At 41.0% G+C, this 23363-nt stretch overlaps 1 protein-coding gene and 1 long non-coding RNA gene across 3 annotated transcripts; one reads left to right on the forward strand and one right to left on the reverse strand.

Moving 5' to 3' along the window:
* Positions 1–657: 657 nt before the first annotated feature.
* LOC121403107 lies at positions 658–4586 on the reverse strand. Of its 2 annotated transcripts, none has more exons than XR_005967056.1 (3): positions 4449–4586; positions 3757–3951; positions 658–861 (listed from the first exon to the last, which is right to left on the reverse strand). It is a non-coding gene; the product is annotated as an uncharacterized LOC121403107 (long non-coding RNA). The 2 variants fall into 2 exon arrangements; XR_005967055.1 differs by having other exon boundaries at positions 4434–4579.
* An 88-nt stretch (positions 4587–4674) lies between these two features.
* adh5.L (alcohol dehydrogenase 5 (class III), chi polypeptide L homeolog) lies at positions 4675–23363 on the forward strand. The gene is given in 9 exon segments (NM_001092958.1): positions 4675–4808; positions 12082–12183; positions 12822–12963; positions 13948–14035; positions 15891–16110; positions 18193–18453; positions 18737–18872; positions 21669–21807; positions 23120–23363. Coding segments are annotated over 9 exon segments (1131 nt in total). The 5' UTR covers positions 4675–4790; the 3' UTR covers positions 23145–23363.

Raw genomic sequence — 23363 nt, forward strand, 5'->3', positions numbered from 1 at the left:
TATTTGGCAGTACACCTGTTTTATCTGCAACCAAAACTTGCCTCCAAGAATAGAATTTAAAAAGAAGCACCTGATTTGAGGCCACTGGGAGCAACATCAACACGGTGCAACATTTTGCTCATGAGCCACTGGTTGGGATCACTGACCTAGACTTTCAAACGTGGCAGAATGGTACTAGTCGAGAAATAATCAAATCTGACATTGAGTTTAATGGCATCCTCCTATGGCCAAAAAATTGTGAAAAACACCTGTAGCAACAGGAGTAGTTAGTTGCAAATTGAAGAAATAACCAGTGGCACTGGAGGTTTCAATTATATTTCTACAAGAATAAATGAAAGCAGCCAATAAAGACATAGTGATTACATGAATGATACATTTCTTGGTGTTCTCAAAAACTAAAGCTTAAACAAGAGTTCTACTTTATTTTAACTGATTAAAACAAAAGTGTGGTGAAAATACATTTTCTCTGTTTGTGCAAAATAAATTGCACACATATTACTGAACTACAGCTCCCAAATACCCTGAAAGTCTTTAGCCAGGACTTACAATGCAATCAACTAAGGCTGACTCTGACAAATGTAACGTGCATAGTCTATTTCTAGCCAAGTAGATAAATTTACCTATTCGATTCTAAAAAGTGGCCAAAGAAACTGTACATCAAACAAAAAAGTAATTTTATTTATAATTTTATTAAAACATAAATGAAAACATGAAGCAGGATCATAAAACAAATCTAAGACACAATAAATAAAACCAAAGATTTTCTTTAAAGAGTACCACTTCCATTCCTGGCAAAACAATAGAAAACTGCACAAAATGATGGCAACAAAAGGAGTCAGGATGTGAGGAATCCAACAGCAGCTGTAAAATAAAGAAAAAAAAATAAATGAACACATTCTTATCTAAATAAATTGAAAAAACTGATGTCATTAAACAATTACTAAAATTAAATAGTTCTGTGAATTAAAGGAGGAGATAAGTCCACATCTGACCCCACTCAGTTTGTACCCCTCCCTGCTTCCCCCTGCACAGTCTTACCCCTGAATCCTTCTCGCTCAAGAAATAGCGACAGGAAAAGCAGAGTGAGTGCTCCCAGCCACCATCTTCTAAATCTCATGAATCGAGTGGATTTTTGGTACATGCGCAGTTGTAGTGAATTTCTGGGTTTGAAAAATACGCATGTGCCGAAAAGAGACAGGATGTGCTGAGGAGGAGAAAGAAGAAAACAAGATGGTGGCTGGAAGCTCCGCTACACTCACACTGCTTTTCCAGTCGCTATTTCTGGAGGGAGAAGGATTCAGAGGTAAGACTGTGGGGGGGGGGGACGACAGAAGGGCAGTTAACATCAAGGGGGGTTGAATTCTCCTTTAAGTTATAATAAAAAGGGATAAGAAGCCATATCCCACTACAGGAGGATGAGGGATTTCTGATATCCAAGACTGGCACAGTGACCTCCCACCTAGGGTTGCCACCTTTTCTAGAAAAAAAAAAAAAAATACCGGCCTTCCTATGTTTTTATGGTTTTTCCCTATACTTAACATTGCAATCATGCAACATTTTTACCAGCCAGGCCAGTAAAATACAGGCCAGCTGGCAACCCTACTCCCACCCCATCAACTTTCAAATATACAGTGACTCCCCTTCCCCCCCGCTAAAGGGCACAATAACACACCCTCAACCCACAGAAGAGGCACAGTGACACCCCACTCATGCCACTGATTCAGAGGCACAGCATCCCCCTTTACCCCAAAGAATTTCAGAGGCACAGTGATCCCCAACACCACAGAAAATCAGAGGCACAATGATCTCCCCATCGCCCACAGAAATCTAAACACAGCGATCCCCCCCAAAGCCCACAGAAAATCAGAGGCACAGTGATCCCCTCCCCCATCGCCCACAGAAAATTAGAGGCACAGTGATCCCCTCCCCCATCGCCCACAGAAAATCAGAGGCACAGCGACTCCCCCATAGCCCACAGAAATCGAGGCACAGTGCAGTGACCCCCCCCATCGCCCACAAAAAAATCAGAGGCACAGCGATCCCCCCCATAGCCCACAGAAAAACAGAGGCACAGTGATTCCCCCCCATCGCCCACAGAAAATCAGAGGTACAGCGACCCCCGCTATAGTCCATAGAAAATCAGAGGCACAGCAATCCCCCCCATCACCCACAGAAAATCAGAGGCACAGTGACCCCCCCCATAGCTCACAGAAAATCAGAGGCACAGCGATCCCCCCTATAGCCCACAGAAAATCAGAGGCACAGTGATCCCCTCCCCCATCGCCCACAGAAAATTAGAGGCACAGTGATCCCCTCCCCCATCGCCCACAGAAAATCAGAGGCACAGCGACTCCCCCATAGCCCACAGAAATCGAGGCACAGTGCAGTGACCCCCCCCATCGCCCACAAAAAAATCAGAGGCACAGCGATCCCCCCCATAGCCCACAGAAAAACAGAGGCACAGTGATTCCCCCCATTGCCCACAAAAAAATCAGAGGCACAGCGATCCCCCCTAAAGCCCACAGAAAATCAGAGGCACAGTGATCCCCTATATAGCCCACAGAAAATCAGAGGCACAGTGATCCCCCCTATAGCACACAGAAAATCAGAGGCACAGTGATCCCTCCCATAGCTCACAGAAAATCAGAGGCACAGTGATCCCCTCCCCCATCGCCCACAGAAAATTAGAGGCACAGTGATCCCCTCCCCCATCGCCCACAGAAAATCAGAGGCACAGCGACTCCCCCATAGCCCACAGAAATCGAGGCACAGTGCAGTGACCCCCCCCATCGCCCACAAAAAAATCAGAGGCACAGCGATCCCCCCCATAGCCCACAGAAAAACAGAGGCACAGTGATTCCCCCCATTGCCCACAAAAAAATCAGAGGCACAGCGATCCCCCCTAAAGCCCACAGAAAATCAGAGGCACAGCAATCCCCTCCATCGCCCACAGAAAATCAGAGGTACAGAGAATCCCCCCCATCGTCCCACAGAAAATCAGAAGTACAGCGACCCCCGCTATAGTCCAGAGAAAATCAGAGGCACAGCAATCCCCCCTATAGCCCAGAGAAAATCAGAGGCACAGCGATCCCCCCCATCGCCCACAGAAAATCAGAGGCACAGCAATCCCCCCCCTATAGCCCAGAGAAAATCAGAGGCACAGCGATCCCCCTATAGCCCACAGAAAATCAGAGGCACAGCGATCCCCCCTATAGCCCACAGAAAATCAGAGGCACAGTGATCCCCCCCATAGCCCACAGAAAATCAGAGGCACAGCAATCCCCCCCCTATAGCCCAGGGAAAATCAGAGGCACAGCAATCCCCTCCATCGCCCACAGAAAATCAGAGGCACAGCGATCACCCCTATAGCCCAGAGAAAATCAGAGGCACAGTGATCCCCCCCCATCACCCACAGAAAATCAGAGGCACAGCGATCCCCCCTATAGCCCACAGAAAATCAGAGGCACAGCAATCCCCCCCTATAGCCCAGAGAAAATCAGAGGCACAGCAATCCCCTCCATCGCGCACAGAAAATCAGAGGCACAGTGATCCCCCCTATAGAAAATCAGAGGCACAGCGATCATCCCCCCCATATAGCCCACAGAAAATCAGAGGCACAGTGCAGTGACCCCCCCATCACCCACAAAAAAATCAGAGGTACAGCGATCACCCCTATAGCCCACAGAAATCGAGGCACAGTGACCCAGTTAACTGCCCTAAAACCTAGGGTAGAGGTTTCAGCCTGTAACAACTTACATCAGAAGTTGGCAGTTCCAGAGATTAAGCTGCACGTCCTTTGAAATGTTCGCTGCCTGCCGGTACAATGCATTAGCGCTTCTGCTTATTTGAATCTACCGCTCAATAATGGATAATGCGCAATGGAGCGGTCACATGGTATGATCACATGACCGTGACGTCAGGTCCTTTCCGAGGATGGGAACTAGCCGCTACCTAAAAAATATTGTTGGTCAGGGCCCCCCATTGAAAAATATTGGAGGCTATGACACCACATGGGAAAAAAACTGGTGGCCAGGGCCCCCCACGTTATAAGAAACGTGGGGGCCAGGGCCCCCCTTAAACATCTATGTAAAAAAACTTGCCCCCACCAGAAGTTTAAAAGAAATTTGGTGCCCAGGGCCCCACCACACAACAGGGACCACAAAGGGTTACCTTTAGGGGGGGCCCTGCCATGTTACACTTCATTAGTGGGGCCCATCTGCTGTCAGTGAGAGTAATGGTAAAAAAAAACCCAGCTCCAACAACAATATTGTAGCTGCATTCGGGTATGTAAATATTGAATTCAGTCTAGCTGACATTAATTCCCTGTGATCCCCCCTCACTCCACAGAAATTCAGAGGCAGTGATCCCTTCAATCCCTAAGAACATCCAGCGACACAATGAACTGCCCCAAAACCTAAAGTAGAGGTTACAACCTGTACTAAACCTACAATACAAGTTGGCAACCCTGGGAATTTAGTTGCAGGTCCTGTCAACAGTCCGCAGCCGCCACTAGAACCCATTACCACTTTCCCATGAAAGGTAAGCCGCAGTGGAGCGGTCACATGGTAGGATCACATGACCGTGACGTCAGGTCCTTTGTTAGGCTAGGAATTAGCCGCTGCCCACTGAAAAATGCATACACTCACATCCTGCTTGAGGTCCTTCACTCCACAGGGTGGCGCTGTAGTTACTATGTACGTTCTACTGCTCTGCTCTAAGTGTGGAAGGAACCAATTACGCAGAAGAGGGAGGTGCTGCTTCATAGAGAAGTCTGGTGCACAACGTGGAACATGGAGACAGCCGGGAAGGTGAGAAATATTTCTGTGCAAATTGCCATTGGGTCACGAGGGGGGGGGATAACGCAGTTGGTAGGGGAGGTGACGCGGTTCGTGAGTGAGCGATTGAGCGCTTTCTGTAATCCCGGTGCGATTATCCCTTCCAGGCAGCACTCGGGAAAGTGTAGTTGAGCAGCTGTAAGGGGAGTTCAGACGAGAACTTGAACCTGCAGCGAACATGTCGCTCTGTTACTGTCTGGCCGCTCATTCCTGCCTGTATAATGTCAGTCACTGACTGCTTGCATGATTTCGTTTTGACAGCGAGTTTAACTCTCCCCTTGCCACACTCCCGCTACGTTCTTTGAGTTGGATATACATAGGCTGGAGAAGTGCTGCAAATGCCACAGGATCTCCTATCCCATGAGTTACTAGTGTAATAACATTGGCCTATGTTTTTAATCATATTTTTACTGGTTTGGCCTGGTAACCTATGGAAGCATGGGAAAAGGCCACTATTTCGTGTCTGCAGCTATTAAAGTGGTGGTTCTCCTTTACGTTAACTTTTAGTATGCTACAGAATGTCCCAAGTCTAAGCAACTTTTCAGTTGGTCCTCATTGTTTATTTTTGATGTTTTGGGGGCCACATGATCTGTAAGGCTACAGATGTAATGTTAGTGCTACTTTATTGCTTCTCTTTCTATTCAGACCCTCTACTCTTCATATTCCAGGCAATGCATGGTGGCTAGGGTAATTGGACCCTAGCAACCGGATTCCTGACATTGCAAACTGCAGAGCTGCTGAATAAGTCAAACGCCACATGATAAAAATGAAAACCAGCTACAAAATGTCTCAGACTATCGCTCTCTACTTCATACTAAAAGTTAATTGAAAGGTGCACTATTAATTAATTTAAAGTTGCTCTATTTCTGCCTTATAATGTAACTCTGAACTACTTGCTTGACTGACTGCTGGCCACAGGTTTTAACGGATTAAATAACAACTGCCCAGTGCCCTGTGTATATATCCATTAGAAATCACATGCATCTACTATTACCGTAGTCTGAGCTGATTTCTGAGATACCGTCTGTATTGTAACTCAATCTTAGAATCAGAATTTCAGTGTGGTGCTAATTTGCTTTGAGTATACATTCTTAATTCTACAGCATCTGCTTAGTAGCAATGAATGTCACGGTAAATGGGTGTTTAGGGAATAAACCTGCTGTCAGTCAGAGGACAGTACATGACAGTCGGTTCAAGCAAAAATTGTGTCATTCGTAGTGTGGTTTTCCTTTTTCCGATGAGCATCAGAGGATGTTTCATCAGCAGGGGACAGAACTTCTGTCAGTGGCCTGTACTTTCACAGGGGCAGAAATCTGATGTCTGATTTCTGCTCTATCAAGGGCAGTAGCCTCCTCTCTCTTCCTCATTGAAGCTGCTTGGCACAAACAGACTCAGCAGGTCTCTGCATTTTGAGACAAAATCCGCCGAAATCATGTTTGCGACGAGAAGAAAGAGGAGGCTACTGCCTGCGGTAGGGCAGAAATCAGCCAGCAGTTTTCTGCCCCTGTGTGGCCCTAACATAAAGGGGCAGGGCTTTCCAACAAACTAGAGGAAGGGAATCAGCCTGACTGTGAGTGGGGATAACTCCCAAAATTCCGGCTGAAATGGATGAAGATTTCCTTGATTCCAATCATTCTACCTGCAAATAACTGACTGCTGTGTGTTCTGTGAGTTATCTGACTGAGACAAACAGCTTTTTCTTTTCTCTCTTTGGGGTAAACTAGTTGATACATTAAGTGCATTTACTTTCTTTTTGTGTTTTAGCTTTAGAGGTCTAAGGGGAACATAAAAAAAAAAAAAAAAGTTAATAAGGGTTTTTATTTACTGCTGGTAGCAAATAGCATTTTTTTTTTCTCCTTTCCCTCTTTCTTCTAATTAAGGGGGAGGGGTTAATCAGGTAAATTCTGAACAGGCTTTGTGTGCTCTGGTTGAAACCTTACACTTGTGAAGTGTTGCATGTGAATTAAGTGTTAAGCAGCGTTAAAAACCTTAAGGCGATTAAAACTGAAAAGGTGTTGGTGAGGAATTACATTTGGGAGACTGTAAGTACCCAGTGTAAATATGAGTGGGTTTGCTGGTATTACTCAGCGTGTGTCTTGTCACATGTATGTGGTGTTGGAGCAGCAGTTCCATGCAGTATTTACATGTGAGAGATGTCGGTGGGTTTTCATCTTGGAATCTGAGCTGCAGACTCTAAGGGGTGAACTTGCAGCACTGAGAGCATCGGCAAACGAGGGGGAGGAAAGGAGGCTCGCAGAGCAACCACTAGCAGGGGCTAGTGGAGTGGGGGGAGGAGAAGGGGCAGTGGAGGCTAATGAGGGAGGAAGGTTTGTGACAGTCAAGAGGGGAAGTAGGGGACAGAAGAGTAGGGGGGCTGGTCCACAGTTTGTCCAAAACAGCAAATTCGCCGTTTTGGCTGAAGATGCTGGGGAGGAAAACTCCGAACTGGCGTGTATGGAGCAGGCTGACTCTCGGAGCACCCCGGGAGGCAGTGGCTCTAATACGGGTGGTGGGGGGAGTGCAAGGAAGGAAGGAAAGGCAGGTTCTAGTTATAGGGGATTCAATTATTAGAAAGGTGGATAGGGTAATCTGTCGCAAGGCCCCTACATGCCAAACAGTCTGCTGCTTGCCTGGTGCTAGGGTTCGGCATGTGGTGGAACGAGTGGACAGATTATTGGGAGGGGCTGGGGAAGACCCAGCGGTCTTGGTACACATAGGTACCAATGACAAAGTTAGAGGAGGTGGTGAAGTCCTCAAAAATGATTTTAAAAAACTAGGTTCAAAGCTGAGGGCGAGGACTTCCAAGGTAATTTTCTCAGAGATATTACCTGAGCAACGCTAAGGAGACAGCGGGAGCGTAGGGAGATTAATGCGTGGCTGAAAGATTGGTGTAGGGAGGAGGGTTTTGGGTTTTTGAAGAACTGGGCTGATTTTTCAGTCGGCTACAGGCTCTTTGCTAGGGATGGGCTGCACCTCAATGATGATGGGGCAGCTGTTTTGGGAGAGAAGATGGCTAGAGGGTTGGAGGAGATTTTAAACTAGGTGTGGGGGGGAGGGTTCAGTAAAAGATTCAGTGGTAGACAGGTTAGATGAGATAGTGGGCAAAGAAAGGGAAAATGGGGAAGGAGATTTGGCCGGGGATACTGTTAAGGATAGGGAGGACCACATGTCATATGTTCAATATGGTGCCAGTATTAAATGTATGTTTACAAATGCAAGAAGTCTGACTGGTAAAATGGGAGAGCTGGAGCTGCTGGTGTTGGAAGGAAAATATGATGTGATTGGTGTGGCCGAAACATGGCTGAATGAGTCGCATAACTGGGCAGTAAATATCAGTGGCTATACTTTGTTTCGGAGGGACAGAGGCAATAGAAAGGGAGGAGGGGTATGTCTGTATGTTAGGCAGGATTTAAAAGCTCATATAAAGGAGGAGGTTATGTTAGAAAATGAGGGGGCAGAAGTCGTATGGGTGGAGTTTTTCACCAATTGTAAAGAATCCAGCAAATTAATTGTAGGCGTATGCTATAGACCCCCTAATGTAAGTGAGGAGGAAGAGACAAAGCTCCTAATGCAAATAGAAAAGGCTGCTAGTTTAGGTAAAGTAATGATAATGGGGGATTTTAATTACCCAGATATTGACTGGAGCAACGGTACTGCTAGATCAGTTAATGGGAACAAGTTTATAAACTTATTGCACGACAATTTTTTAGCACAGGTTGTTGAGGAGCCTGCCAGAAAAAATGCTATTCTTGATTTAGTGATCTCAAATGACCCAGAACTTATAGCAAATGTGCAAGTCATTGAACCCCTGGGTAATAGTGACCATAAGGTTATATCTTTTAATGTCTGGTGCAAAAAACAAAAATATACTGGGGCAACAAAAACCATGAATTTTGCAAAAGCTAATTTTAGTGCCTTGAGGGCTGCCCTACAGAGCATTGATTGGGGCATTAGGTTTTCAGCTAAAAACACAGAACAGAAATGGTTGTCCTTTAAAATGATATTAAATCATTACTGTTCTCAATTTATTCCCTTAAGGACTAAACGTAGAAGCTCTAAGAATCATCCTGTGTGGCTTAATACAGAAGTAAAGAAGTTAATGGGAAAGAAGAGAGGCATTTAAAAACTACAAATCTGTAGGGACAGAAGCTGCATTTATTGAATATAAACACTGTAATAAATGTTGTAAATCAGCAATCCGGAAGGCTAAGAAAAGAAATGAAGAGTTAATTGCGGTGGAGGTGAAAACTAACCCTAAAAAGTTTTTTAAATATATTAATAGTAAAAAGATGCAGGTTGAGAGTGTTGCTCCATTAAATAATGGTACCAGTATGGTTGTAACAGATACAGATAAGGCACATGTGTTAAATCAGTTCTTTTCTTCAGTGTATACAATAGAGGAGTCTGAGTTCCCAGGCTCACTTTATAACTGCACGAATGGTTCAGCTCAATCTAGTCAGTGGCTGACTCAGGAAATGATTCAAAAAGCTTTAATACAAATTAATGTAAACAAGGCTCCAGGGCCTGATGGCATACACCCCCGGGTTCTAAGAGAGCTTAGTTCAGTTTTAGACCAGCCCTTATTTCTGATTTTCTCAGATTCACTGTCATCTGGTATAGTGCCTATGGATTGGAGAAAAGCTGATGTTATTCCAATATTTAAAAAGGGATTACGATCTCAGCCTGGCAATTATAGGCCAGTAAACTTGACATCTGTGGTGGGCAAATTATTTGAAGGCTTGTTAAGGGATCACATTCAAAATTTTGTCCTAATGAATGGCATTATTAGCAACAATCAGCATGGCTTTATGAAGGATAGGTCATGTCAGACGAATTTGATTGCATTTTATGATGTGGTAAGTAAGATTCTGGACAGTGGGGGGGCAGTAGATGTGATCTATTTGGATTTTGCCAAAGCGTTTGATACTGTGCCCCACAAACGACTGCTTTCTAAACTAAGGTCTGTTGGGCTTAATGAAGTCGTTTGCACGTGGATAGGAAACTGGCTACAGGATCGGGTACAGAGGGTGGTTGTTAATGGGACATTCTCTACTTGGAGTAAGGTTCTTAGTGGGGTCCCCCAGGGCTCAGTATTGGGTCCACTTTTATTTAACTTGTTCATTAATGACTTAGGGGAGGGTGTTGTAAGTAATGTATCGGTGTTTGCAGATGACACAAAATTATCCAGCCCAATTAATTCCATCCAGGATGTGGCATCCTTGCAACATAATCTTGACAAACTGGCAATCTGGGCAGCTAAGTGGCAAATGAGATTCAATGTTGATAAATGTAAAGTCATGCACCTGGGATGTAAAAATATCCAAGCCACTTATACCCTTAATGGGACTGCACTAGGCAAATCCATTATGGAAAAGGACCTTGGATTCCTTGTAGATGATAAACTTGGCTGTAGCAAGCAATGCCAGTCAGCAGCATCAAGGGCAAATAAGGTCTTGAGCTGTATAAAAAGGGGCATAGAGTCAAGGGAGGAGGGGGTCATTCTTCCACTGTATAGAGCATTTGTAAGGCCCCATCTAGAATATGCCAGTAAAACAAAACAGAGGCGCCAAAAGGATAAAAATAGCTAAAAGCACTTAAAAACCCAATGGGTAATTCAGAGGAGGTAGTAATAAACTTACCTCCTCCAAGCAGACACCAACAAAAGTGGTAATTTTCAATAGTAGTTTATTCACAAAACTGTATTGCAACGCGTTTCGCAGGCATTTCCTGCTTCATCAGGCAATATGGAGCGGGAGCAAAAACCAACAGTGTCTTTGTATAAACACACCAGGCGCCTCTGTGACAGAGGCGCCTGGTGTGTTTATACAAAGACACTGTTGGTTTTTGCTCCCGCTCCATATTGCCTGATGAAGCAGGAAATGCCTGCGAAACGCGTTGCAATACAGTTTTGTGAATAAACTACTATTGAAAATTACCACTTTTGTTGGTGTCTGCTTGGAGGAGGTAAGTTTATTACTACCTCCTCTGAATTACCCATTGGGTTTTTAAGTGCTTTTAGCTATTTTTATCCTTTTGGCGCCTCTGTTTTGTTTTACTACCATATCGAGTCCACCCCGAGTGGAGGGGTATCATCCCCACTTTCTTCTTTTACAGAGAGCGACTTCTTATTCCTGAGTGGGGTTAGGATAATTTCCCCACCTGCCTATACAGTGGTTGCCTAGCGGTAACCCTGGTTTGTGAGTATTAACTTGTTTACTCTACCATTACTCCTTGTTAAAACATATTACACTATTGGGGCTCTTGGTGTTCCTTTTTATCTAGAATATGCCGTACAGTTTTGGTCTCCATCACTTAAACAGGACATTATTGTATTAGAGAGGGTGCAGAGAAGGGTAACTAAGCTGGTAAAAGGTATTGAAAATCTTAGCTATGAGGAAAGACTGGCCAAATTGGGGATGTTCACGCTGGAGAAGAGGCGCTTAAGGGGTGATATGATGACTATGTATAAATATATAAGGGGATCATATAATACTCTCTAATGCTTTATTTACCAGTAGGTCTTTCCAGCTGACACGAGGTCACCCATTCCGATTAGAAGAAAAGAGGTTCCGCCTAAATATTCGGAAGGGGTTTTTTACAGTGAGAGCTGTGGAGATGTGGAATTCTCTCCCTGAATCAGTTGTACAGGCTGATACATTAGATAGCTTTAAGAAGGGGTTGGATGGCTTTTTAGCAAGTAAGGGAATACAGGGTTATGGGAAATAGCTCATAGTCCAAGTTGATCCAGGGACTAGTCCGATTGCCATTTTGGAGTCAGGAAGGAATTTTTCCCCCTCTGAGGCAAATTGGAGAGGCTTCAGATGGGTTTTTTGCCTTCCTCTGGATCAACTGGCAGATAGGTAGTTAATAAAAAAAAAAAAAAGGTTGAACTCGATGGACATGTGTCTTTTTTCAACCTTTCTTACTATGTTACTATATGGTCTTGTAAATGTTTTTCTGATTGTATAATATAATATAATGTAATTTGGCAAACCCCCTTGTCTTGCATATTTTTTTCTTAAGAAATTAAATTGCCATGTTTGCACAGTTGCTGTCATGCTCCAATAAACTTTATCAATAAAACTTCCTCAGTCACCTTTATCCCAGAGACACATGGGAAAGTTTCTGTTAATTCTGCAGAAGCATGCATCTTAACAAGCAACTTGTGTAACAAAATTTTTTCTTATTGTTTGTTTTGTAAAACGCTAAAAAAAAAAACCTTTCATTTATCTGTATCCTCGTTTAGGTCATCAAATGTAAAGCTGCTGTAGCATGGGAGGCAGGGAAACCCCTCTCAATGGAGGAAGTTGAAGTGGCTCCCCCAAAAGCTCACGAAGTTCGCATCAAGGTAAAACGATGGGCGAATCTGACCTGAAAACTCGCTAAATGGAGTAAATTTGCTTAAGAACATTGAAGTTTATGGGCAACAGAAGTTTTTTGATGTGCGACACATTAAGCAACAAATGTTTTCCCCCTTTACAGTTTATTGGCGTCATTTTCACGGCAAACTTGGCGAAAAATGACGCTCACCACTAAAAATAATTCAAATTTGCCAACAGTTTTCGTAATACGTGATTTCTATTCTAGATAAAAGTACCTTTCATGTGTTTTCTTTTTCTATTTTGTTTTTTTCACTTGACTTTTGGTTTGTATCATTATTTAAAGATATTTTATGAATATTTTCAGTTTGGTGGCACAAAAACAAAATTGGCAAATGCTTGCTTGCATGTTCGATAAAAAGCCAATATTTTTGCCCCATTTCATACCAAAAAAGAAGCCTCCTAACACTAAACTCACGAATATCTGGAACAACAATTTAGCATTCATTGAAAAACGTCTTTTGACATTTTTGTTGTGACCCACTATCCACTGCTAAGAGTAGTCAAAGGGGATCAGAATGATTGTTAGGGAGCAGCTTTAGATAGTCAAGTTGAAGAAGTGAAACATATTCTAGCCTTTGCAACCATGACTATTTTCATATTGTAGATAGTCTCCACTGCTGTGTGCCATACCGATGCCTACACATTGAGTGGTGCTGATCCAGAAGGATGTTTTCCTGTAATACTGGGTCATGAAGGAGCTGGCATTGTGGAAAGCGTAGGAGAAGGAGTTACCAGAGTAAAACCAGGTAAGGATTATCATGCACTCTCCACCTTTTAGGCTAATCTTATGCTAGTCTGTTTCTCTGCCTGTGTGGAAACAGCTGATGTGCACTGGATTTCAGTGTATTTAACACACGGAGTCTATGGGTGTGGGTCCACTTTGTTCAGCAGTTTCTTGGACTTTGCTTCTAAGCAGGCAGATAAACGGCTTAGTATGATATTAGCCTTACCTTGTCTCTCACTGTTCAGCAGCAGCGGTACTGTTATATGAACTGTTAGCTTTCATTAAAGGGGTTTTTCACCTTTAAATTAACTCTTAGCATGACGTAGAGAGTGATATTCTGAGACAACTTGCAATTGGTTTTCATTTTTTATTATTTGTGGGTTTTGCGTTATTTAGCTTTTTATTCAGCAGCTCTCCAGTTTGCAATTTCAGCAATCTGGCTGCTAGGGTTCAAATTACCTTAACAACGATGCACTGAATTGAATTGATACTGGAAAATCAATAGTAGAGGGCCTGAATAGAAAGATGAATAATAAAAAGTAGCAATAACAATAAATGTGTAGCTTTGAAGAGTATTTTAATTTTTAGTGACCCCCATTTGAAAGCTGGAAAGAGTCAGAAGAGGAAGGCAAATATTAAAAAAAGAAAAAAGAAAAAATATAAAAAAAAATTATGAAGACCAATTAAAATTTTTTTTAGAATTGGCGATTCTATAAAATACTAAAAGTTAGCTTATAGGTCAATCACCCCTTTAAACAATCATTAGGCAAAACATAATCTTTTTAAGTATATTGCTAAATATTCACTAATCTAACTGTTGGGTATTTAACCATTAAAAAAATTGACTATACTAAATACACATGTACAGAGTCCATGTCTATTTAGTTCTGAACAACTGATAAAATGAGTCATATACAGGTATAAAGCAGGTTTTTCTTGTGGTATAAAACTAGTCATCTTTTTTATTTAAGCCACTGTTACAACACTCTGATGTTTCATTTCACAGGTGACAAAGTAATACCCCTGTATATCCCACAATGTGGTGAATGCAAGTTCTGCTTGAATCCCAAAACAAACCTGTGCCAGAAGATAAGGTATTACAAGCAACCCTTCACTTTAATTAGGCTCTGTTACCTTTCACCTTAAGCAGCCGGTATATTTAGCAGAGAAGCACTAAGTAATAGGTGTTCAGCAAATGTGTTTGCACACAATTTTCACTTATATAGTGTGTAAACATTTTACATCATTTCTAGACAGCATTATATGTTTTATTTCAAATTATCTGTACTTTTGGCTCTCATTATCTAAGTTAATGTCAGACTGAGCATTTTGCTGAATGCATGATTCCGCAAAACACTCAAATGCTATTCGTATAGATTACCACCATGCAGTTAGCATGCCCTGCAAATCAAAGAGAGTGGAGGAGCAAGTAGTTTATCACCCAGCTGCCAAACTGGGGATTGTTAGGGTGACTGATAACCTGCAGGAATCTCCTTGTGTGCCATTGCTTTTACAGGTTACAAATAACTAGTACAGGTATGGGATCCATTTTCCAGAAAGCTCCGAATTACAGAATGGCTGTCTCCCATAGACTTCATTATAATGAGGAAATTTCAAAATTTTAAAAATGATTTCCCTTTTCTCTGTAGTAATAAAACAGTTCATTGATACAAACTTGTATATAAATTTATCCTTATTGGAGGCAAAACCAGCCTATTGGATTTATTTAATGTTTACATGATATTCTAGTAGACTTAAGGTATGGAGATCCACATTACAGAAAGAACCTCAGGTCCCGAGCATTCTGGATAATAGCTCCCATACCTGTATATCAGTTCAAATGGATTACATAGCTGTAATGGTGTTACTGGTCCTTTCACTACAAGATTTTAAAAGCAGAACAAACACCTGTTGCCGTTAAAAGGGCAATGTATAGTTAAAAGGAAGTTAGTAATTGTATCTGCACTAACCTCCTTAAAGGAGACATATAGGATAAATGAAAAAAAACCTTATTTTGTAGGCAATTATAAGTAATATATTGTGTTGCTTTTACATGGTGCTAAAAATTTATATTATCTTTAATATTATCTTTAAAAATAGCCCTTTTATTGGAGCTCCGTATAGATGTTCTCTGGTCCCTGTCTGTGTTTCAAATGAGGGGTGGGCGTGTCCTAATGGTCCCTGCTGGAAGCACAGTAGAAGGGGGGCAGCCAATCACAGCCCTGCAGTCACACAAGCACAGACAGACTTCAGTTCCCTATCAGGTCATGCTAGCTGCTGATTGGTTCCTGTCCTACAGTACAGTGTGCTGAGAGCCGCCGGCTCCCCTGCATAGCCTGGGAATTCAGGGAGTAGGAAGTGGAAGAGAAGGGAGGGATTATTAGGGTTTTTGCAGAAATATTCACTAAATCAGCCTGAAACACAAATTTTTTTAAGCACAATTCTTCTATATCTAAATGAGTATAAGGCACTGGTACGTTCTTATTTTTTTTTTACAATATGTCTCCTTTAAAACACACACACAATTTTAACCCTTTAAGTGTGACAAATCATGGAACCTATGATCTGTTTACTGAAGTGCTACAATCTAAGGCACCTCCAGTCCAGCTTTAAATCTGCTCCTTGGATCCCCCACCACTAGACAATGAGCAGAGGTGGTGAATGAGTGGTGCCTGGGATGTGGTGTTCCAAGGGTCCACGGACAACCTACTGTCATCTTCACTTCCTGGAACAACCTTCCTTTTTATACTAACGCACATCTACACACACATTTTTATGGATTATATGGGGTTTAGCAAAAACACAATTAAGGAAATAATCTGCCAAATCTAATGGGGATGATTATTGGTTCATATCTATATATCTAAATATCATAAATTTGGTATCCCTGCTTTACATTATTTTCTCAACTTCAGTATCACTATAAACTTCTGCTTCATTCTTTAACAGGATTACTCAAGGCAAAGGGTTTATGCCTGATGGTACCAGTAGGTTCACATGCAAAGGACAACAGATTTTCCATTTCATGGGCACCAGCACTTTCTCTGAATACACTGTTGTAGCAGATATCTCTGTCGCTAAAATAGAGGACTCTGCCCCTCTGGACAAAGTCTGCTTGCTGGGCTGTGGAATCTCAACTGGTTATGGAGCTGTGATTAACACAGCAAAGGTAACTGATTTCTAGGTTTCTGTTACATGTACATTATTTTAAAGACGTGTTACTGAGATTGGTTTTGGTCTTTTAGACCAGTACATTTTGTGGTTGTGGCCTCTTGCTTGAAGGTATAAAGATAACTGAAGCCCATTAACACTTTCAGACCGTGATATATTGCATAGTAGAACTTTGCACTGAAGTAGACAAAATGGAACAAAACTTGTCAAGGGGTTTAGTTCCCTTTAAACTTTAAATACTTTTAAAAAAAAAATGTCATATTTTTGAAGTTACAGTTTGCAAACACACATAATTTTGTACTAGTTACAAAGCAAGCCCTTTTTATGAATTATTCTATTTATCGGGGCTTTAGACAGGCCACAGAGCTAGTGATGTTCGAGTACTCCTTTGTAACATATGTGGAGGGGTGCGGGAGCTTTCCAGCAGGAGAAAATGCACTTCAAGCAAGTAACACATTCCTGAAAGGTAGGGTAGAACTATAAAAAGAATAGTGTTTCCATTACATACATACAAAAAAGGAAGAAAAAAAAAAAAAAAGTGTAATGGCCCCTTTAGGTGGAAACATATGCGGCGTGGCTACTTTCTGAAGTAGACAGCAGTTTCCTCACAGGAAAACTTCAGACAATCACCAGTGAAAATATTCCAGAAGGAAGGAGGAGAACTTTGCGCTGTTTCCGGCAGTAGCCACAATAGCCACAACACACGTGTTTCCCCAGTGTCAAATCCCGTGTTGGCATGTGGAGAAGGAACAAGGGACGTTTAATCTCCCGCTGTAGCCATAATTAATCTCTGGTGACTAAGGGGCAGATTTATTAAGGGTCGAATTGGAAATTAAAATTTAGAATTTTTTTTTTATGGTCAAAACTCTCAAATTCGAATTGTGAATTATCCAAACTTGATATAAATTTGAATTAGAATTAAGAGATTTATCAAACCTTTACCCTGGGAATAATTTAAATTTGACTATTCACCACCTTAAACTTTAAACTCATGTATACGTCAATGGGAGAGGTCCAGTGACCAATTTGAAGATGTTATTGGCCTTCCTGACATTCAAGTTGTTTTCAGTGAAAAAACTCAATTCGAGTTTTGTCGAATTTGATTTGAATTTTTTGGGTCTGTAATATTCGCTCTAGTTTTAGATATTTGATTTTTTTTCTTCAGTAACCTCCCAGTCAAGTTTAGAGTATATTCGCATTTATTAGAGTTAAAAAAACCTCATGAATTCGAAATTCGAGCTTAGATAAAAGGGCCTCTAAATGTCCCATCTGTCATTGCTCTTACAGGAAAACTATACCCCAAAAATGAATACTTAAGCAACAGTTTATATCAAATTATTTGGCATATTAAAGAATCTTACCAAACTGGAATATATATTTAAGTAAAAACTGCCCTTTAACATCTCTTGCTTTGAACCACCATTTTGTGATGGTCTGTGTCCTGCCTCAGAGATCACCTGACCAGAAATAACACAGTTCTGTAACAGGAAGAAGTGTGGAAGCAAAATACATCTCCTGTTAATTGGCTCATGTGACCTAACAAGTATGGTTTATTTGGTGTATTTGTGTGCACAGTGAATACAATCCCAGGGGATGGTCCTTGTTTTTTAAAATGGCAATTTTCCATTTATGATTACCCAATGGCACATACTATTAGAAAAGTATATTATTATGAAAATTGTTTATTTACATGACACAGAGTTTTACATATGAGCTGTTTTATGCAGTATCTTTCTATAGAGTCCTACATTGTTTGGGGGGGGGGTATATTTTTCCTTTAATGCTGCTTATTTAAGCATATTTTATGTTTACCTTCATTAGCATATTTACTAATAGTGGGCAAATTATCTCCAATCATGCGGTACACTGATAAAAAGCTAATTGGTTGCAATGGGACAAATTTATTTAGCATTCATAAATGAGAAATTGTGGCAGGCAATCATAATTTTTTTTTTTTTTTTTTTTTAAAGCTTCAATGTGAATCCTAAAATAATATATATGAAACTGAAAATGTTTTCATTACAATTTATTTTGCATATGGTTCAAAACTAGAAATAACTCTGGCTTTTGTGTTCATCAGGTTGAACCTGGCTCTACATGTGCTGTCTTTGGCTTGGGAGGAGTTGGTCTTGCAGTCATTATGGGCTGTAAAGTAGCCGGAGCTACTCGCATTATTGGCATTGACCTTAACAAGGACAAGTTTGCAAAGGCAACAGAGTTTGGAGCTACAGAATGCTTAAACCCAGCGGACTTCAACAAACCTATTCAGGATGTACTGATTGACATGACTGATGGAGGAGTGGACTATTCCTTTGAGTGTATCGGCAACGTCCGTGTTATGGTAATTGTGTTCAGTATATATTTCTGAAATAGTACTTCATTACCAGTTTCATTGATGGTAAAATGGAACATGTTATATTTATTAATATACAAACTATTGCTATTCGTATATGGTATATGTTCATGCTTTAGTTTGTAGTAAAATAGTACTGAGGGCTGTAATCTGCATAGAATATGGAAGCAGAGCTGACCGGCACTCGAACGGATCCTGTAATCTGCATGCCAAATTCATGTCTGAATTGAAATGACTTGTGCTTTGTGTTAATGTTTTTACCTGTGACCAGAGATCAGCGTTGGAAGCGTGTCACAAAGGCTGGGGTACAAGTGTTATAGTCGGAGTTGCAGCGTCTGGCCAGGAGATTGCTACTCGCCCCTTTCAACTTGTCACAGGGAGGGTTTGGAAAGGAACTGCCTTTGGAGGTGAGAACTTTTCCATATGTATATTGTGTTCCTGTTTTTATCTCTGTCTTCACATTCTTTCACCCATTCTGTGTGGGTGTTCATCTGTCTATGTTCATTGTTCTTATCAATACTATAGTGATGGCATAATAACTATGAAAACCATAACAATTCAGTATAATTGGGCTTGAGAGATGCAACTATAATTGTTTTGTGCAAGGCAAGCATTCTACTCTTGTGGCTACTTGGCCACTTAAAGGAGAACTAAAGCTTCACGGAGGAAGTAGGCTAGAAATGTTGTACATTATGTTTTGGGCTTCTGTACCAGCCCAAGGCAACCACATTCCTTTAGCAGTAAAGATCTGTGCCTCCAAAGATGCCCCAGTAGCTCCCCATCTTTTTTTTCTGCTGATTCCCTGCACATGCTCTGTGCTGCTGTCACTTAGTGAGCTTAGGGACTGAAGCAGAATATGCTGATGTCATTAATTACATAATTAATGTGATTGGTGCAAACTTTGTACAATTCGTGTTCAAGTGCCTGTCATAATCAAATATAACCACTAGATGTCACGTGTTACATTGTGTTATCTCTGTTCGTATATTACAAAAAATAATTTTTCGTGTCCATAATCATGATAGTGAACAAAAAATGCATATTGTACAAGAATAAAATTCACGTTAAAAAAGGTTTCTGGTTGTTGCTTACTTTGTCTCGAAACGGCAGATACATTGTATTACCTCCTAGAATTGAAGAAATTAATTGTTACTAACAATGTTTCTATTTATATTGGAACAATTTATGAATCCTATTGCTTTGCTACTTTGTTTATCCTTATCTAGGTACTTTACTGCCAATTGAGAAAGGGGAATCTTTATGTAAGGAAACTAACTGGCCATTTAGTCCCTTGGGAGCCACACAATCCAATTCATGGATCCAGAATGCCTCTTTTTTTCAAGAGCATGTTGTCATAGTCCCCCCCTCTTGCTCTTTTAGAGATCTGATCTATGGGCATACACCTGAACGTTGCTGGGCTGTGTTTGGCTTCTGCCCAATGCCTGGCCACTAGTTGTTGGGAGATACCCTGTTTTTTGTGTTTGCCCCTTTGTATTCTGTCTGGATCCAGTGCTGTCCTTATGCTCGACCTATGCATCGCAATACGTTCTTTTAGCTGCCTGATGGTTTTTCCACAGTATATAAGGCCACACAGGCACTAAAAACAGCTGATTAGTAATTAATACAGATAACCAGTGCAACTAGCACCAGCATTTAATAATCAGCCCTGTAGCATCAGCTTATATTACAGGCTTGATATTATATTTCTGCTTGATAATTTGCGACGACCCTTAAGCTTAGCTTCTCAACAGCTGTTCAGAGCTCACTGAGCATGCGAGTGTCACAGACACTTTCCAAGATGGTGAAGTCCTGGATCATTGCCCTAATACAAAACCCTAACCCTAATACACTAACAATAACCCTAATACCAAACCCTACTACCCAACTCTAATACCCTAACATAAAACCTAACCCTACCCTAATACACTAACCCTAACCTAAATACCCAAGCCTAACCCTTATAGCCAACCCTAATACCTTGAAACTTTAGGCTGGTGCAGTATATATTTTTGGCCATATTCATTTTTAGGGTTAAATTCTCCTTTAAAGGAGAAGGAAAGGTTAAAATTAAAGGAAAACTATACCCCCCAAACAATGTAGGTCTCTATTAAAAGATACTGAGTAAAACAGCTCATGTGTAAAACCCTGCTTCATGTAAATGAACCATTATCATTATAATATACTTTTTTAGTAGTATGTGCCATTGGGTAATCATAAATAGAAAATTGCCATTTTAAAAAATAAGGGCCACCCCCTGAGATCGTACGATTCACTGTGCACACATACAAACCACATGTAAGGTCACACAATTAATAGACAGAGTTCTGCCTTTTGCTTCCTCACTTCTTCCTGTTACAGTTAGTGTTGTAGTATTTCTGGTCAGGTGATAGAGTCACGAAATGGTGGTTCAAGGCAAGAGATGTAAAAGGATAATATTTATGTAAATATATATTCCAGTTTGGTAAGATTCTTTAATATGTCATTCAATTTGATATAAACTATCTGTTGCTTAAGTATTCATTTTGGGGGTATAGTTTTCCTTTAAGTAAGCCTTATCAGAAAGGTCCATCAAAATAAACCAGTAAACCCCAAAGTAATGCTGCGCTGAGTCCCCTGTCAAAAGAAACACTGCATTTCTTTCTTCTATTGTGTACACATGGGCTTCTGTATCCGACTTCCTGCCTTCAGCTTAAACCTCATTGCACTGGGCAAGAGCATGCTCAGTTTGCGCCTCTTCCCCCTCTTCTGAGCCCAGAGCAGGAAGTGATGTCACACCACATTAATACTGCAGCTCCTATCCTAAACAAACAGAGAGCTTCTAGAGCTTTTTACTCAGGTATGGTAAAACATTCTACAGAATAAATATAGCATTCTAGCTTGCACTATTGCAGCTCATCTATTGGCAATAAAATGCCTCCATAGCTTTCCTTCTCCTTTAAGGCCGTTGTTTTACTAGACTTTTTATCCTGACTCAGTTTTTATTATAACCGACTCCACACAGTGTTTTTTCTTTCTCAAATTTCCCTTAGGGGTTGAGTCCATAAACACATGCTGATTTACATTACTTTGTAAAGAGCTTTATAAATGAGTTATTTCATGCACCAGCCAAAAATAAACAGTGTTTCTAGGAGAAATGTCTTGTTAGTGATATGTGTGCTAGCTAGTCCATTTATGCAGTGAGCACCTTCTTGTTTGTGTTGCAGGATGGAAGAGTGTGGACAGCGTGCCAAAGCTGGTTTCTGAATACATGGCAAAGAAGATTAAGGTTGATGAGTTTGTGACTCACACTTTACCCTTCGATTCTATCAATGAAGCATTTGAACTTATGCATGCAGGGAAGAGGTAAGAGCTGCTATCCACAGCACCATTTGCATGTTAGCCACTGGCAAAGCTTTTAGGAGACTCTTGTCTCCTAAAAGCTTTGTCTGCCTCTTGTCCCTGCTTAAAGTAAATAGTCTTGCTGGCAAGTTCAACAATTGCATAAATTAATTATGACACCCGAATATATCAATTAGTTCATATTGTCCAGCATATATAGTGAAGGTATTCTTTACCCGAGATTATAGCCTGAATATACTGGGAGTAATTTTGAATCACTTAAAGGAATAGTTCAGTGTGAAAATAAAAACTGGGTAAATAGGCTGTGCAAAATAAAAAATGTTTCTAATATAGTTAGCCAAAAATGTAATGTATAAAGGCTGGAGTGACTGGATGTGTAATAAAAACAGCCAGAATCCAACTTCCTGCTTTTCAGCTCTATAACTCTGAGTTAGTCAGCGACTTGAAGGGGGGCCACATGGTACATTTCTGTTCAGTGAGTTTGTAATTGATCCTCAGCATTCAGCTCAGATTCAAAAGCAACAGATATGACCCATGTGCCCCCCCCTCAAGTATCTGATTGGTTACTACCTGATAACCAGGGTAACCAGTCAGTGTAAACCAAGAGAGCTGAAAAGCAGGAAGTAGTGATCTGACTGACATGTTATACATCAAATCACTCCAGCCTTTATACATTACATTTTTGGCTAACGAACTATATTAGAAACATTTTTTTATTTTGCACAGCCTATCTATTTACCCAGTTTTTATTTTTACACTGAACAATTCCTTTAAAGGAGAATTAACCCCCCCCCAATAAGAAAAGCCCCATCTACTACCCTAGATAATTCCCTGCTTCTTCCCCGCATAGTATGAGGAGGGACTATCTAGGGTAGTAGATTGGGCTTTTCTTATGGGGGGGGGGGGTAATTCTCCTTGAACCAATGGTTTAATTGATGGACACATCTGCAAAGTCCAGCTAGAATGGCTTCACTGATGTAATATAATTTAAAGGAGAACTAAAGCTTAACTAAAGAAGTAGCTAGAAATGTTGTACATTATGTTTTGGACTTCTGTACCAGCCCAAGGCAACCACAGTAGCTCCCCATCTTCTTTTCTGCTGATTCACTGCACATGCTCTGTGCTATAGGCTGGTGCAATAAGTTCAGTATATAAAATACGGCATTTTTAGCCGTATTCATTTTTAGGGTTTAGTTCTCCTTTAAATGCAATCATTGCAGCCTTGCAACATGCATTTATTACGTGTTCCTGAATTTTCAGACTAATAACCGTAACTTTTTGTTATAAATAATAAAATTTCTTCTCTTTTTTTCAGTATTCGCAGCGTCTTGAATTATTAGCAAAAGAAGAAATCCTTCACAAGAAACACGATGGATCGTATGTCCATATGTTATGTAATACAGAGCACTTACTATTACTTCATTAGTTATTGATCTCTACAAATGTTTTCGTTACAGAACCTGATTGACCCTAAACTCAATGTGTATTCTCCTACTGATTTCAAAGTCTGTAGCTAAATAGTTAATAAAATGAAGTAACTTTGTTTACTTGTTCAGTTT

Source organism: Xenopus laevis, chromosome 1L, assembly GCF_017654675.1.
Source record: "Xenopus laevis strain J_2021 chromosome 1L, Xenopus_laevis_v10.1, whole genome shotgun sequence".
NCBI lineage: Eukaryota > Metazoa > Chordata > Amphibia > Anura > Pipidae > Xenopus > Xenopus laevis.